This window comes from Phacochoerus africanus, chromosome 5, assembly GCF_016906955.1.
Source record: "Phacochoerus africanus isolate WHEZ1 chromosome 5, ROS_Pafr_v1, whole genome shotgun sequence".
Lineage (NCBI taxonomy): Eukaryota > Metazoa > Chordata > Mammalia > Artiodactyla > Suidae > Phacochoerus > Phacochoerus africanus.
Genome location: NC_062548.1, coordinates 64,291,911 through 64,310,718, shown reverse-complemented (window position 1 = coordinate 64,310,718; position 18,808 = coordinate 64,291,911). Strand labels below are relative to the sequence as shown.

The 18,808-nt window shown below is 39.8% G+C and overlaps 1 protein-coding gene across 1 annotated transcript in view; it reads left to right on the top strand.

Moving 5' to 3' along the window:
* Window positions 1-18,808, top strand: part of DNAH6 (dynein axonemal heavy chain 6) — a 258,349-nt gene that overhangs the window by 221,767 nt on the left and 17,774 nt on the right. The window contains exons 66-71 of the mRNA XM_047781653.1: window positions 1,172-1,260; window positions 2,644-2,790; window positions 4,661-4,799; window positions 10,416-10,535; window positions 11,225-11,346; window positions 18,240-18,369. Of these exons, the coding sequence (XP_047637609.1) occupies window positions 1,172-1,260; window positions 2,644-2,790; window positions 4,661-4,799; window positions 10,416-10,535; window positions 11,225-11,346; window positions 18,240-18,369 (747 nt within the window). The remainder of the gene's footprint in view (window positions 1-1,171; window positions 1,261-2,643; window positions 2,791-4,660; window positions 4,800-10,415; window positions 10,536-11,224; window positions 11,347-18,239; window positions 18,370-18,808) is intronic.

Sequence of the window (18,808 nt, the reverse complement as noted above, 5' to 3'; positions counted from 1 at the left end):
GCTCTAATCTGCAGTCATCCATTTAATAGAATAAATATTTGAGAACCTTCTGTGTAGCATGCACTGGTCTGGATGCTTAGGGTCTGTTGGTGAACAAAGCAACCATAGCCATCTGTCGTCACAGAGCTTACATGCTAGTGAAAGGAGACAGATAGTAAATAAACCACATGACTAATAAGTGATTTGTGTGTGTGATGGGACAGAATGTGGTCAAGTGCTTTAGAAAAAACTAAAAGGAAAGCAAGTAGAAGAGAAAGGTTAGGATGGAATGCAGCTGAAGAGGAAGGCTGGAGAGCAGTTGGAAGTGTCATGGTTTGGGAAGACCTCTTTGAAAAGGTGGCATTTGACCAACACTTGAAGAAAGAGAGGGCATCTGCAGGAAGAACACTGCAGGAGAAGGAGCAGCGAGTGCCAGGGCCCCTCGAAGGAGGGAGCAAGCCGAGCGTATTGGAGGAACAGCATCATAGGTACTGAAAGACCAGTACCCAGAAAGCCCTTCTTGGGTGATGCCTGTGTCTTCCTGGGATGGGAACAATGATTTTCCCAGTTCTGCCTTGGCCTTCTGAACCTAGAATGGAGCTGGTTCTTTCTGAGGTTCTCTGTCCACAGCTCAGAAAGAAAGCGTGTTAATTCAGCTTCATTATGTTACATACCCTATACGCGTCCTGTTGCCCTGTTCTTGAGTTTCCTTTGCAACTTCTCTGCAGAAGGGAGAAGTTCCTTTCCCCTCCACAGGGCTTTCTGGCCATTGTCATGGAATTTGCCTTAAAGTGAGTGGGGGGGGGGGGGGGGGGGGGGGAAACAACTTCGTAAGCACAAATAAAGTAATTGTCTTTTTTTTTTTTTTTTGATTGAAAATTTTCCTCATTGCAAAGGAAAGGTCCTTAACATCTTTCTATCAAGTGTGAAGACTAACACACTCCTAATTTCTTTACTCAAATGTGCCAGTGTCTAGACTGCCAAACTCTCCTGAGTGAAGAGCTTGTATAAAGATTGCCCTCACCTCCCTTTTAGAGCAATTTATGACATAAAGTCCTTAAAACAGATAGCCTAGTCTTTAAACTGAACTTACAGCATACTTTCGCTCTCCTATAATAATTATCTCTTGCAGGAAAGTGTTACTAGAGTTAAGCATTTTCCTCATTGGTTGGCTGTTCTTTGTTTTAAACAGACGTTGTGATCAAGGACACCTTTCGACTTTTTTTAAGCTCCATGCCTAGTAACACATTCCCTGTTACAGTTCTTCAAAATTCTGTCAAGGTAACGTACACACAGGGTTGGAACTTGGGGACGTGATTGGCCTCAGGGTGTTCACTGGGTGGGTCCGGGGACCCCTGGCCTGTGCCAAGGTGGGGAGGCGGGAATCCGTGTCGTTTCACCCAAAGCGAGCAGGGAAATGATTTCCCAGGTCACTGCTCATCCTTGCGTGCCCTGGGGCTGCCCTCACTTCCCCTACCAGACTGCAGAGGGGTGAGAACAGGACCCCTCTCAGAGGTGAGAGGATGTTTCCGCATTTGGGAGACAGGAAGGCCCACAAGTACTATGGCTGCTGGATGGCAGTGCTGGAAGTTTCCACATGTGGAAGCTGCTGCATATGAATGACCACCTGGGAAGCAGGATGCCCCTTCCCTGTCTGCCCCGAGCATCAAGGCACAGTGTGGGGTGATGCTGAATGTGGAGATGACCGTGAGATCTACTGCAAAACAAAAACAAACAACAACAATAACAACAAAAACCAGGAATCTGGAAGTTCCCGTGTGGCTTGGTGGGTAATGAACCCGACTAGTATCCATGAGGATGTGGGTTTGATTCCTGTCCTCACTTAGTGGGTTAAGGATAGGGTGTTGCCATGAGCTGTGGTGTAGATCACAGATGCGGCTCAGATCTGGCGTGCTTGACTATGGTATATAGGCTGGCGGCTACAGTTCTGATTTGACCCCTAGCCTGGGAATTTCCATGTGCCGCACCTGCAGCTCTAAAAAAGCAAATAAAATAAAATAAAATAAAACAGGAGTTCCCTGGTGACCTAGTGGTTAAGGATGCAGCATTGTCACTGCTGTGGTGCAGGTTCAATCCCTGGCCCAGAAACTTCTGCATACCTTGGGCGTAGCCAATTAAAACTTTTTGAAAAGACAGATTTTACAGAGAACTCTATTTTTGTTTTCTAGTTTTATTGTCTTGAGTTCAGAGAATATGCCTTGATGGTTTCAACCATTTAAAAAATTATACTATCCCATCCTCTCCCATTCATTTCCGCTCAAATGTATCTGAAAATAATGACTATTCTCTTTGTAGGGGACAAATTTCTATGTGCCTCTTAAATCAAGTTTGTTAATTTTGTAAAAAAAAAAAATCCAACACAGAAGGCCTGAGCATTCTTTCTGGCTCATGTTTGGAAAAGTGGACACCAAAGTATCTGAGGTTCTTATGGAGGTGGTCCCCCCACTGTAGGTCTAAGGACCCCCGCAGGCCCTATTCTCCAGAGACTGAGGCTGAGCAAGATACAGAGGAGGCAGAAGAGGCCAGTAGTGTCCCAGATGCAACCCTTATCTATACCCCTCACTGACCTTAGCCTATATGTGTTACTCAGGAATAATGCACATCTACACAACCCCCTGTCTTCCCATGTGTGCCTAAATCCAGGTAACCAACGAGCCTCCAAAAGGTTTACGTGCAAACATCAGACGAGCATTTACTGAAATGACACCTTCATTTTTTGAAGAAAATATACTGGGAAGAAAATGGAGACAAATAATATTTGGCATTTGTTTCTTCCATGCAATTATTCAGGTACTCAGTTTCTTTTTTAATAGAAACAAGAAGTGTATTATGTTAGAAATAAATCAATAAAAAATAAGAATTAGGAGTTCCTGCTGTGGCACAATGGGATTAGTGGTGTCTCTGCAGCAACAGGATGCAGTTTTGATCCCAGCACAGTGGGTTAAAGGATCCCATGTTGCAGCAATTACAGTGTAGGATGAAACTAGGGCTTGGATTTGGTCCCTGGCCCAGGAACTCTATATGACTCGGGGTAGCCAAAAAAGGAAAAAAAAAAGTAAGAATTAAATAAAAGCTTACAAATGGCCCTGTGAAACGCTGAAGGTCCTGTTCTGTCTGAACCCAAGTTGCTTTAACCCAGTCCCTGATCTCTGTAAGCCCCTTGCCTCAGCATTTCACAGCTTTGCCTCTCAGTTCTGCTCTGACCCATGGAGCACCATCACCTGGATGAATGCAGGAGGTCAAATTCAAGAGCATGAAATTAAACTCTCAGCTATGCTTCACTCACCAAATCTGCTTTCCCTCCAGACTCTACTCCTGAAATCATGATCCTATTCTCTCAGTCACCCATAATCAAAGTTGCAAGATTATTTTTATTCTTCCTTATTTACAGTCAGCAAACCCTCATTTTTCTTATGAAGATTTCACTTTCACCTGTTCCTGTTGGAGTGGGCTTACCACCCTTAAAAGCTTCCTCAGGAGTTCCCGTCTTGGCACAGTGGAAATGAATCCGACTAGGAACCATAAGGTTGCAGGTTCGATCCCTGGCCTCACTCAGTGGGTTAAGGATCCAGCGTTGCCGTGAGCTGTGGTGTTGGCTGCAAACGTGGCTCGGATCTGGTATTGCTGTGGCTGTGGTGTAGGCCAGCAGCAACAGCTCCAATTAGACCTCTAGCCTGGGAAGCTCCATATGCTGCGGGTGTGGCCCTGAAACGACAAAAAAATAAATAAATAAAAACTAAAAACAAAAGAAAAAAAAGAGGAAACATAGGACCAATCCTCTGATATAATCAGTAGTTTAGAATTAAAAAATTAAGTGGGCTAGAGAGATAACAAAGAGAACAGAGAGGTAAAGATTTCACTATGGGAAATCATGAAACAAGAATTATGGAATTTCCCCGTGTGGCTCAGTGGTAATAATGAATCCAGCTAGAATCCATGAGGATATGGGTTCAATCCCTGGCCTTGCTCAATGGGTTAAGGATCTGGCGTTGCTGTGAGCTGTGGTGCAGCTTGAAGTGTGGCTCAGATCCTGCGTTGCTGTGGCTGTGGTGTAGGCTAGCAGCTGCAGCTCCGATTCGACCCCAAGCCTGGGAACTTCTATATGCCATATATGCACCCATAAAAAGCAAAAAAAAAAAAAAAAATGATGACTCTGTGTTATCAGTTTTTAAAAAGGTTACCATAGAGAAATTAATGTGTAATCAGTACATCATGCATGACTGAAAAGTCTGGGTGATGGGCAGATTCCTTAGAAGAGTTGCAGGGGAGCTTTCTCTACCAGATGGGTGATTAGTATAAGTATTTTTATGCCCCCTCAAAAAAACTGTAGATGGGATTTCCCCCCCTAATTTTATGGGGAAATATTTTATTTTACCATTAAGAACAAATGTTCTTTTGACATGTCTATTACATTTTCACATTTCCAGTAATGTCAAATATTCTTTTGGAAATTTGGAGAGGAACCAGTGTTGGAGGAAGAGGTGCCTGCCCCGTTTGGTGAAAGCCAAACTGAAAGCCTAGTTCAAGTTGAACAGCATGATTTTGAACTGATTTTGCACAATGGGGATGCCCAACTTTAACAGAAACCTTTTCATTTTCAGTATTTTTAGAAAGACTTAATTTTATCACATTTTAAGACCATTTTCATGTTCTACTCCAGGAGAGAAAGAAGTTTGGTCCTCTTGGTTGGAACATCTGCTATGAATTTAATGACAGCGACAGGGAATGTGCTTTACTGAACCTCAACCTTTACTGTCAAGAAGGAAAGATTCCCTGGGATGCGCTAATTTACATCACTGGTCAGTAACCCTAACCCTAACCCCAACCCCCACACAGCCAGGGGTCCAGCTGTGCCCCACTCAATTACTGGTCTACACCCACCCGGCTTATACCAAGATGGTGTCCTCCCAAGGGTCTGGTGATGGTGGTGATGACTTCCGATATTCCCTTTGAGAAGATAAGACCATGATAAGAATATCATAAGAATATTTACACATAGAAAATGGGGCAGATGTTTTCCATACATTGGAATAGCAAAAAAATTAGGTAGCTCTTGCTACATGCCAAGCACTGTTTTAAGCATTTGCCATGAATTAGCAGATTTAATCCTCACAATGACCCTACAAGGTAAAGACTATTACACCCCTACTCTACACATAAAGACACGCAAGTGCACACTTTACAAGGGTGGAGCCAAGGTTTAAACCCAGGAAGTCCAGCATCCAAAGTCTGTGCTTTTAAATTCAAAAGAATCTGGGCATGACAGACTAGTAGAGACCTGCTCAGTCAGGTAAACTTGGGGAGAAAGAAAGAAAATATTTCAGGAATTACAATTTTAGCAAATATGAGTTGTGGCCACCTGAGACCTTACGGCCAAAATGTGATCCAGTTTAGAGCACATAGGCCCAAATAATGAAGAGGTTCCCACTGGGAAGTGGGGAAAGGAGAGCCTGAAAGGGGGCAGAATGGGAATGGATGCTTCTCATTGGTGAGCAAGGGAAATGGGCAACAGCAGGGAGGTTTCAGCTGACCTAGAGCCTTGAATGGCTCGTGAAACCGTGGACCATGTTTGAGTGGAGGCAGTGAACATGGATGAAGACCCATCCCCTGGGTGGACCAGGAGGGGTGGGCGTGGAATCTGGGAAGCTCCTTGAATTCCCACTCCCACCACTCCAGTGGGACCAGGAGTACTTAACAGAATTGTGATGGGGGCACAGTGGTTCTCTGGTCCCTTCTGTGTACCCTGAATTTCCTGTTTGCTAGATTTTCTCTCCCTTCCTTTTCTCTCATAACCTTTGACTTTTCAGGTTGCTTTAGTTTCTACTGCTGTGGAAGTTACCTATGTTTTGAAAAGGATAGAAAGGAACAGAACAAAGATGTATCTGCTCTCACCACTACTATTCAACATTGTGCTGGAGGAAATTAGACAAGGAAAAGAAATAAAAGGCATCCAGATAGAATGGAAGAAGTAAACCAGTCTTTATTTGCTGATGGCAAGATCTTGTGTGCAGAAAATCCTGTGGAATTCACTTACACACACACACTTAGAAGTAACAAATGATTTCAGCAAGGTTCTAGAATACAGAATCAATATACAAAAATCAACTACATTTCTGTACACTGGTAATGAACAATTAGAAAATATTTTAATTCTATTCACGGTAACATCAAGAATAAACTACTTAAGAATAAATGTAACATACAGCCACTGTGGAGAACAGTTTGGAGATACCTTAGAAATCTATACATAGAACTTCCATATGACACCAGAGTCCCACTCTTGGGCATATATCCAGACAAAACTCTACTTAAAAGAGACACATGCACCCGCATGTTCATTGCAGCACTATTCACAATAGCCAAGACATGGAAACAATCCAAATGTCCATCAACAGATGATTGGATTTGGAAGGTGTGGTATATATACACAATGGAATACTACTCAGCCATAAAAAAGAATAACATAATGCCATTTGCAGCAACATGGATGGAACTAGAGACTCTCATCCTGAGTGAAATGAGCCAGAAAGACAAAGACAAATACCATATGATATCACTTATAACTGGAATCTAATATCCAGCACAAATGAACATCTCCTCAGAAAAGAAAATCATGGACTTGGAGAAGAGACTTGTGGCTGCCTGATGGGAGGGGGAGGGAGTGGGAGGGATCGGGAGCTTGGGCTTATCAGGCACAACTTAGAATAGATTTACAAGGAGATCTTGCTGAGTAGCATTGAGAACTTTGTCTAGATACTCATGTTGCAACAGAACAAAGGGTGGGGGTAAAAATGTATACATGTAAGGATAACTTGATCCCCTTGCTGTACAGTGGGAAAATAAAAAAAAATAAAAATAATAAAAAATGAAAAAAAAAGAAATAGTCATAGAATAGCTATGCCTTGAATTAGTTACAACCGACTATGCTTTTTTTTCACCTTAATAGCTTCCATATTTAAGTAATTCTGCATTTCTTTAACCAATAAACCGTTTTAATTATAGGAAAAAAAAAGAAATATTCATAGAATAGCTATGCCTTGAATTAGTTACAACCGACTATGCTTTTTTTTTCACCTTAATAGCTTCCATATTTAAGTAATTCTGCACTTCTTTAACCAATAAACCGTTTTAATTATAGAAAAAAAAAAGAATAAATGTAACAAAAGAAGTGCAGATTTGTGCACTGAAAACTGCAAAGCATCGCCAAAACAAAATTAATCAAATTAAATGAAGAGACATGATATGCTCGAGGATTGAGAGACACATTGTTGAAATGGTACTAGTTCCCTGGACTCATCTATAGATTTAACACAACCCCTTTCAAAATCTCAGCTGATGCTGTTGCTGAAATTGGCAAGATGATCATACAATTCGGATGAAAACGCAAAGACAAAAACAATCTTGGGGGAAAAAATAAAATCAGAAGACTTACATTACCCAATTTGAAAAGTTATGCAAAGCTGTAGCAATCAAGACAATGTGAAACAACAAAGATTTATAGTACAGCATAGGGGACAATTCAGTATCTTAAACTATAAAGGAAAAGAACTGAAAAAATAACATATACACATATATATGTATAATAACCAAATCACTTTGCTGTACACCTGAAACTAACATAATATTGTAAATCAACTAAATGCAGTTTTTAAAAAAGACAGTTTGATACTGGCATAAGAGTAGACATATAATCAGTGGAATAGAATTGAGAATCCAGAAATAAACCTTTATTCTTCTGGTCAACTTTTTTTTTGTTTTTTACAGCCACACCTGTGGCATATGGAAGCTCCCCAGCCAGGGGTTGAATCAGAGCTGCAGCTGCAGGCCTACACCACAGCCACAGCAACACCAGATCTGAGCCACATCTGTGACCTATACCACAGCTTGCGGCAACACTGGATCCTTAACCCACTGAGCAAGGTCAGGGATCAAACCTGCATCCTCACAGAGACAAAATCAGGTCCTTAACTCACTGAGCCACAATGGGAACTCCAGTGGTCAGTTTACTTTGAACAAAAGTGCCAGGACAATTCAACGGGGGAAGGAGAGTCTTTTCAACAAATGATGCTAGAATAGTTAGCCATCCATCTGCTGAAGAATGAATGTGGATCCTTAACTCACACTGTACAAAAAATTAATTCAAAATGAGTGATATATCTAAATGTAAGAGCTAAAACTATAAAACTCTTCGAAGAAAACATAAGTAAATCTTCATGACTTTTGGTTAGAGAATGACTTCTTAGGTATAATGCAAAAGGCACAAACAATAAAAGAAAAATAATAAATCCAATGTCTTCAACATATAAAACTTTTGCACTTCAGCAAACACCATTAAGTAGCTGAAAAAGCAAGCCACAGACTGAGAGGAAATATTTGCAAATCATCTAAGATACCTGTACCCGCAGTGTGTAAAGAACTCCAAGACAGAAGAAAAATAATCTAGTTTTTAAATGAACAATAGATTTGAATATACACTTCACAAGAAGACATGCAAATGCCTAATAAACACATGCAAAGATACTCAGGGAAATGAAAATGAAAGCCTTGAGATGCCACTTCATACCCATTAGGATGGCTGAAATAACAAAGGCAGAAACAGTGTTAACAAGGATATGAAGAAACTGGAACCCTCATACCCTGCTGGTGCCATTGTAATACAGTACCACTGCTTTAGAAAGTATTTTAATAGGCTTACCCTATGACCCTATGACCTAGAAATTTCGTTCCACTCCTAGGAACATACCAGGGAAAATAAAAACACATGCCCACACCAAAACTTGTAACATTAATGTTCATAACAGCATTATTCATGACAACCAAAAGGTAGAAACAACCTGAATGTCTATCACCTGATGAATGAATAAATAAAATGAGGTATATGCATACAATGTAAAATTATTCCACCATAAAAAAAGTACTGATATATGCTACAATGTGGATAAACTTCAAAAGCTTTATGCTAAGTAAAAGACGGCATGTTGTATAATTTCATTGATAAGAAATTTCCAGAAAAACCAAATGTACAGACAGAAAATAGAATAGTGGTGGCATGGGGCAGGGGACAGAAATGGGCAGTGGCTGCAAATAGGCATAAGATTTAGGGGGACGACAGAAATGTTCTAAAATTAGACCATAGTGATGGTTACATGACTTTGTAAATTTACTAAAAACTATTGAATTATACATGTAAATTTTAAGTGACCTGTGTGATTTTTAAGTTGTAGCTCATTAAAAATGTTTTTAAAAAAATCAGAGAAAAAAGGCAGTGCTTTATCCAGACAATATTTGCTAATGGTGAAATTTTAGGCAGTCATTTGTGGATTAACCCAGAAAACACTGATTAGTACTACTATGGTAGATGCTGGAAATTCAGTGATGATATTTTGGTAGTCCCGGCCTACCAAAAGCTCATGGGTGGAGATAATAAATAAATTATAATATGGAATGACAGTTACCAAACTAGGACATTGCTCTCTTGGAAGAAATAAAATTTGTGAAATTCCAAACACAATAACTTTCAGTCAACCATCTCAGCTTGAAAGAGAATTAAAAAAAAAAAAAAATATATATATATATATATATATATATATATATATATATATATATATATATATATATATTCTTGTCATAATGAAAGAGTTAGAGATGAGAATGGATGAACATTTGAAGGATTCAGAAGTTGACATCATCCATACCATAGGTCAAACCTTCCTGGAACACTACAGAGGTGAATAATTAATTAAAGCAATGGGTCTGGAATTTTTCCAAGGAATTATATCAACAATGCAATCATCCCAATGCAGAACAGAGATCTTTCCTATCTGTAATTTGGAGATGACAGTAGAACATAGCTTCTCTGTGGAAAGAGGAATGAGATGCTGGGAAATCTGATTCCCCAGAACATAACTTTTGTGAGGCAAGTTGTCCTTCACCTTGAATCTACCCTCCCTCCTGAGCTTAATATCAATAATTTATAAGGTATGTGTAGAGTATGAATGCCTTGTTGGAAATGTTTTGGTTCCATTTAGCTCATTTACCCCCAAAACAAACAGGGTTTCATGGAAAGTATGTGTTTTAGACTACTACAGTCAATGATGGGATAAGACCCCAAATCAATATTTTTGAAGCAAAAAAAAAAAAAAAGAGAAAGAGGGAAGAATTATGTAAGTAGAGCTTAGTGGCTTTAGTTTCAGTTGTTTGGAAAAAGCAAAATAATTAGGGGAGAATACATATACTAGACTTTTTTGAGTTTTTAAACACTGACTTTTGGGACGCATTGGTGGAAGGAAACTCATTGTGCTATTTCTGCTTTCAGTACCAAATATATCTATGTATAAATATACCCATTAGGATGTGGATATGCATATCAGTTAAAAACAAACAATAATAATTTTAAAATGCAAACTTCTTTTCAGGTGAAATTACCTATGGCGGTAGAGTTACAGACACCTGGGATCAAAGATGCCTTCGTACTGTCTTGAAAAGATTTTTTTCTCCTGAAACATTACAAGAGGATTATAAATATTCTGAATCAGGTAAATGATTTTTTTCCAGTATTGTGAAAAAGACTTTTTCCAAGAAGTCACTGACAGGATCTCTGAGTTTTCCACCCTGGAGCTCTCTGTGTCCAGCCCTCACAACCCAGTCCCCCTGCCCACCCATCCCCATGCTTGACCACCTTCGGAACTGCTTTGGGGGAGTTCCCTGGTGGTCTAGCAGTTAAGGATCTGGCATTGTCTCTGCTGTGCCTTGGATTTGATCCCTGGCCCAGGACCTTACGCATGCCAAAGACACGACCAAAAACTAATAAATAAACTGCTTTGGTTGTAAGAGTACAATATTGTGCAATAACCTATTTTGAATGACTTCTGATGGAAAGTGGGTTGTGTTCTCTCTTTTCAAAGTTCTGTAAATTCAAAGCACACCTTTCAACAACACATCCATAGATTCTCAGAATTGAAATGTTCTGCAGGTAACACTCTGAAAGGTTAAGACACTAATCAGATACTAAAGGCCTCAAAAAAGGGGGCATTAAAAAAAGAAAAAAAATAAAAAACAAACAAAAACTAGACACAGCAATGAAAGCAAGGGATCTTGGGAAAAACAATCTCCATTTCTGTGTCTGGCAGCGGATTATAGCAACCACGTGAACCAGGCAGAGAGGGATTAAACTGGGCAGTACTCAAAACTAAGAAAGGTTTGCCTTCTGTGTTTTCAATAACAGGCATCTATTTTGCACCCTTGAGTGACAGCCTGCAAGAGTTTAAAGACTACATTGAAAACCTGCCTTTAATAGACGACCCAGAAATATTTGGAATGCATGAGAATGCCAACCTAGTTTTCCAGGTAGGTGACCTTCCAACTTAAAATACATATTCATATTGTGCGTATACACCTGAAACATCAATAATCACCTTGCTAGCTCTGTCAATTATAAACAAACATTTCACCTCAGTCTCAGCACTTGGTTCCAATTTAGCCTATTCCCTCTGGATCCTTCATAGAATCCACAGATCTTCATGCATTCTTCTTGTCTTTGGCCATCCCCTCCCTCCAGCCTTCTGCCTCATCCATAATCTACCTGCTCATCTACCATAACATAGGGATTTGCACGATAATCCAGACAGTCCTTTCTCTTTTGCCCTTCTCCCTCCATGCTGGGCATATTTGGATCATATTACACAAAGATTTATGGATCCACAGATGATCACATTATAAAAATACAGTAACGGTGGAGTTCCCGCTATGGTGCAGTGCGTTAGGAATACAACTGCAATGGCTCAGGTCACTGCAGAAGCACAGGTTTGATCCCCAGCCTTGTGCAGTTGGTTAAAGGATCCAGCATAGGTTGCAGCTACAGCTCAGATTAATCCCTGACTTGGAAACTTCCATATGCTGCAGGTGCGCCATTTAAAAAATAAAATTGAAAAAAAGTACACTAAGAAATATCCAAGGCAGAGAACTTAAAACACTGTTACTTTAAAAAGAATAGTTCATCAGTTTTGCCATCTGCAACAGCATGGAGGTTTTAGAGGGCATTATGCTAAGTAGGCAGAGAAAGACGAATACTGTATGATATCACTTACATATAGAATCTAAAAAACAACAGACTGGTAAATATGACAAAAAGGAAGCAGACTCACAGAAGTTCCCATTGTGGCTCAGTGGTAATGAACCCAACTAGTATCCATGAGGATGTGGGTTTGATCCCTGGCCTCGCTTAGTGGATTAAGGATCTGGCATTGCCGTGAGCTACAGTGTAGGCTGAAGGCACTGCTCAGATCCCAGATGCAGCTCTGATTCCACCCCTAGCCGAATTCGACTTCCATATACTGCAGATGTGAACTTAAAGAAAAGCTCGATTCATCAAGACCATAGCAGTAGGTCCAAAGAGCAAACTGGGTAATTTTATTCCTCCCAGATCATCTGATGCCACACGATTACCTAAGGGTTGTCCAAGCTCCTCAGCACGGCACTCAGGGTTCCCCCATCATCAGACTGCTACATCCCCTTCCAGGTTCCTTATCTGTCCTGGTCTGGTATCTGTGGGTGAACCCAAACCATAAAAGAGGCCTGTCCCTGGGGCCCTGGAGTACCCTACAGGTGGAAGACTAGGTTGGCCTGGTGAGGCTAAAGGGAATCACTTTTCTTTTCCACTTGAATTGTGCTCCTACAAGTTAGAGTCAAATGAGAGGATAAGGACAGCTGGATATCGAGGAATCCATGCAAAACATCAGTGGAACTTCTCGATGCTCTAAGATCTTATGTCATGTTCTCTACTATTACAATTGCTTTGCTATTCAGCGAGGAGTCAGAATACCTTATTTTTCCTGATTTTACTTCCAGGAGGAAAAAGAGGTGTCCAAACCCAGAGTTAATATTCAGTCATCTGACCCTTTGCTCTAGAGGGGGTAGAGTTTGGAGGGGAGAGACAGGGAGGCGGGAGTGGAAGTGAAAGTCTCACTGCATCCCAGGAGAAATACCTGACTTTGGGGAAGGTAACACTCTTGGCAGTGTATACCTGGGAATGTAGTTTCTTTGTACTTTCCATTGGTTCAGAATGACTAAGAATGACTCAGTAAGCAGGTAGTGAGCCCCCAGGTATGTTTTTCTGCCCAGCCTCCCTTCCTTCATTTTTCTGGTACAGTACATGCCCTCCTCCCACCTCTTTCCTCTGGGACAGCTTCCCCTTCCTCATTCCATTAAATCCTGGTAAAACTTCCAACCATGCTTACCTTCACAGAGGTAGGCATGTGACCCAGGCCTGGCCAAAGGCAGCACAGCATCACCCAGCCACTGGGATTGGTTCATGGGCAGCCTGGGGCCCATGTAAGCTGCCTGAGACTCCTTTCCTGAGATAGGAAAGATAGGTGCCAGGACTGGCGGGGGGTGGGGGGGGCCCTCTTTCCTCTAGAATCACTGGCTAGGATCCTATGTATCTGCAGCATTCTGTGGCTTTATCCCTGACCCCCTCACTTTCCCCTACCACATGGAAGAAGGTCATTTGCCATTGGATGAGGGAAACAACTAAGCATGCACAGGAGAGAGTGCTAGATCCATCCATGCCTGTAACCCAAACGACTGTGTTCTCTTCTTCCCAGCAGCGTGAGCCAGCAGATCCCTTCTCTTTGCTTTAGCTGGTTTAGGTTAGATAATTCTACCTCTGGCCATCAATAACGTCTTAACGCAAAAGATAGAACTGATTCCTTCCTCAGTCCAGCACATTATATTTACAAAGATGCATACTAGAAGCTAGTAAAGAAAGTGGGCCTTGATGTATGTACATCGGTTGAAGACACATGGAAGGAGTTTGCCTCCCAAGAGAATAATCAGCAGGAGTCAAAGGCCATCTGCCTAGCCTGACTAGGAGAAAACAGAAATCTATTCTTTTCTCATTAGAGGCTGAATAAATAAGAAAAAAAACAACAGAGGCTAAGTAAATAGGGGGAAAAAACATACTGAAGGCTATGGGATAGAAAACACTATCCAGAAGATGTAGACTCACTCCCTTCAAATCATCTACCACAGAAATCAGGAAACAAATAATATTTTTTGGCTTCTGAGATAGGATAGAAGATGTAGCCAGTTGTCAGAGTGGCTCTGCTCCATGTAGTCACCCAGGGACCCAGATTAGCAGAGGCACCATGATATCATAGCTGCATTTACTGGAACAAATGACACCTTCATTCACTGCAGGATGGAAAGAGACTAGAGTATGCATAGGCTTTTTATTGCTTCAGCCTACACAGTCCACATTCAGTTCACATTTCAGTGACCAGAATAGTCACATGGCCCGCCTATCTCAGGTTCGAGAAAGCGTAACTTTGCTATGCCCTAAAGGAGAGAACTGGAAATTGGTGCTCTCTAGAAGTCTCTATCTCAGCCACTGTCATAGAGCAAAGTCTTAAACATCTACCAGGCTGGCTGCGCTAAATGTTTAAGACTTTCATCCAACCAAGAAGTGAAGAGCTGAAACAGAAAAGTCATGATAATAAATGACAGGCACTGAGTAAGAAACCAAACTATTTAACTAGAGCCTTAAGTAATAACTTCACACATGTGTTTAGGACCTAATGAATATGTCAAAAATAATGTTTAAAAGGACATCTGTTGGGTAAAATACAATTTTTACAATCAGGAGCTAAAATCCCAGGTTCTAAATTCTTTTCTCAGGTAAGTGGATGATGAATATTGTGCCCCATTTAAAAACAAACAAACAAAAACTCTAAGAGGGCCCAACAATTATACATGAGAAGATGACCATGTTTCTGAATAAAAGAAAAATCTGTAAAAACTGAAAATATTGGAGTTCCTGTCATGGCGCAGTGGTTAACGAATCCGACTAGGAACCCTGAGGTTGCGGGTTCGGTCCCTGCCCTTGCTCAGTGGGTTAACGATCCGGCGTTGCCGTGAGCTGTGGTGTAGGTTGTAGACGCGGCTCGGCGTGGCTCTGGCGTAGGCCAGTGGCTACAGCTCCGATTAGACCCCTAACCTGGGAACCTCCATATGCTGCGGGAGCGGCCCAAGAAATAGCAACAACAACAACAACAACAAAAAAAAAAAAAAAAAACTGAAAATATTTAACTTACCTTGGAATAAGAATTTCTAAGCATAAAAAGCAATTTTAAAAACCCATTAGAAAAAGCCAGTGAATGTGAGTATATAAAAAAAGTCATAAGAAAATTAAAAGACAAATGATAAAGTAAAACATCTCTGAAACAAGCCACAACAACAAAAACAGAAGTTAACTGTCCACACATGGGACACTTTCCAAAAGAGACCATATGTTAGGTCACAAATTAAGTATCAATAGACTTAAAAAGATAAATATCACACACATTATCTTCTCTAAGTAACACAGGATAAAATTAGAAATCAATAAAACTATAGTAATCAAAACAGTGTTGATACTACAGAGACAAACATATAAACCAAGAAGTAGAATAAAGACTCCAGAAATAAACCCTCACCTGTGGTCAAATGATTTTTGACAAGTGTGCCAAGACCATTCAATGGGGAAAAGACAGTCTTTTCCACAAACATTGCTTAGAAAACTGAGTAGCCACATGCCAAAAAAATGAAGCTGGACCCTTACCTAACACCATTTACAAAAATTAAATTGGATCAAAGACCTTAATGTAAGAACCACAAATATAAAACTCTTAGAAGAAAACAAAGGACAAAATCTTCATGACAGTGAATTTGGCAATGATTTCTTGGAGATGACATCAAAGACAGAAATAACAAAAGACAAAACAGTAGACATCATGAAAGTTTTTTAATTTAATTTTTAAATTTTAAGGCAACAGAGAAAAAGACAACCCATAGAATGGAAGAAAAAAATTGCAGATCATATACCTGATAAGAGATATACATCCAGAATACAGAGAAAACTCCTAAAACTCAACAACAAAAAAACAACCGAATTCAAAAATGGGTAAAGAAATTGAACATGCATTCCTCCAAAGAGAAAGCTAAAGTGGTACAGCTGCTGAGGAAAACAGTATGGCAATTCCTTTAAAATATTAAAAACAGAATTACTGGAGTTCCACTTGTGGTGCAGCGGAAACGACTCTGACAAGTATCCATGAGGATGTGAGTTGTAGCCCTGGCCTTGTTCAGTGGGTTAAGAATTGGGCATTGCGGGAGTTCCCATCGTGGCGCAGTGGTTAACGAATCTGACTAGGAACCATGAGGTTGCGGGTTCAGTCCCTGCCCTTGCTCAGTGGGTTAACGATCCGGCGTTGCCGTGAGCTATGGTGTAGGTTGCAGACACGGCTCGGATCCCGCGTTGCTGTGGCTCTGGTGTAGGCTGGCAGCTACAGCTCCGATTAGACCCCTAGCCTGGGAACCTCCATATGCGCAGGAGCAGCCCAAAGAAATAGCAAAAAGACAAATAAAAAAATAATTAATTAATTAATTAAAAAGAATTGGGCATTGCCATTAGCTGCGGCGCAGGCTGGCAGCTACAGCTCCAATTCTATCCCTAGCCTGGTAACTTACATATGCCACAGGTGCAGCCCTAAAAAAAAGACCAAAAAAAAATAGAATTACCATACAATCCAGCAATTCCACTTAGGGACATATACCCAAAAGAACTGAAATCAGGGACAAAAACAGATGTTTGTGCATCCATGTTCATAGCAGCATTATTCACAATAACGAAAACAAAGAAGTGTCCAAGTGTCCATCAGCGGATGAATGGATAAGAAAAAATGGTGTATATATACAATAGAATATTATGCAGCCATGAAAAGGAGTGAAATTCTGCAACTTACTACAACATAGATGAGCCTCGAGGACATGATACTAAGCAAAATAAGCCAGTCACACAAAGAAAAATACTATGTAATTACACCTTTTTTGAGGTATTTAGAGTAGACAAAATCCTGGAGACAGAAAAGAGAATGGTGGTTGCCAGGTCCTGGAGAGAGACGGAAATGAGAAGTTACGGTTTAATAGGTACAAGATTTCAGTTTTCCAAGTTGAAAAGAGTTATGGGAATGGATGGTAGTGACATTATTAATGCATTTAATACTGCTGGACCATACACTTAAAAATGGTTAAGATAGCAAATTTTATATGTATATAACCACATGAAAAAGAATTTAGAAAAAAGTTAATTATCTTTATTATGGACTTAGCTTTATAAATCAATAATAATAAACACTAAAAAGCAAGAATGTATAAAATATATACATACTTTATAAAGACATAATACAAGTATCCAATGAACATATTTTTTAAATGTTTAACTCTACTAATCCTCAAAGAAGTACAAATCAATGAAAAACTTTTTTTACCCATTAATTTGCAAATGATATCAATTCTTACAAAGGCACAGAAAGACAGGTCCTCTGATACACTGTTGTTGGGAGTGTAAATTGATACAGTGTTGTTAGAAATCAATGTAGTAATACACATTTACAAAATATTCCTTTGGTAGTATAAAATTTGAAGAATTTAAGTGATAAGTGGATAAACTCATATACGGACATTCTATTCAGAGAGTTCTAAAAAAATCTAAAAGCTAGAAATGCCCCGAAAGTAAACAACTATATTAATTACAGTGCCTTCATTCCACCAGCTACCATACAGTCATTTAAAGTTGGACTCGTGAAGATTTTTCAATGCAATGAGAAAATGTTCATGAAATTGAAAAAGAATGAATACTACATACATTTACAGGCTCAATTTTTTAAACTATATGCACATACATACAGATAATGTCCATGGGTGAGGGAGGTAAACTAAAGTTATAAATGTCTCTGAAAAGCAAGATTATGAATAACTTTTATACTTTTCTCTGTTTTCTATATTCTCAATAATAAAGCCATAATACTCTAATTGAGAAAAAATGTTATGTAAATAAAAATATGTTCCAAAACTGAATTCTCATTATTTCTTCCTCACTTTCATAACTGCCTTTTAAATGATTAGCTAAAACTTGCTTAACAATTTTTTACTGTGATAAAACATAACATGAAATTGATCACTTTAACCATTTTTAAGTATACAGTTCAGTACTATTGTTGTTCAGCCAAAAATGTTTAACCATAACACTGGGAACTAAATATTACGCATTTCCAATGAGCACATTTTTACAAACTCTATCTTCAAGATAAACAAATTCCCAGTTTGGGGCAACTGCCATTATTTCTATAATAAACTATGTGTGCTGCAAAATTATTTTTTGAGGGCTTGGGTCTTCACTGTTCTGTCTCTTCTTGCCATTCCAGTACAAAGAGACCAACACTTTAATCAATACCATACTTGAGGTTCAGCCAAGGTCATCTTCTGGTGAAGAGGGAAAGAGCAATGATGAAATTGTCCAAGAACTTGTTGCTTCTGTTCGGACCAGAGTTCCAGGTAGTAAATAATTTGTGGCATATGTGTATAAAGGGACTTTTAGGAATAAACTCAGAAAGCTGAGTGATAGGTAGGTCCAGATCAGCTTAATATTTAGATTCTTCTTTACATAGAGCAATCCCACAATGTAGAGTTCTCTATTTCTAGATTAGAAGCACTTACAGCCCCCTTGTGACCTCAACTGCCTTAGGCGCAAGTTGGTTTCTAGCCCAATGGAACATTAACCAGACTTTGTCCTGAGCTTTCTCATGTCTCTAGACCTGGGCTGTCCAAGAGAGCAGCCATTAGCCACATGTGGCCACTTAAACTTAAATCTAAATTAAATTTAATTTAATTTAAAATTCATTTCCTCAGTTGTACTAGCCACGTTTCAAGTGCTGCCCTATTGAACAAGGCAGATAGAGAACACTTTTGTCATCGTAACATATCGTTGGTCAGC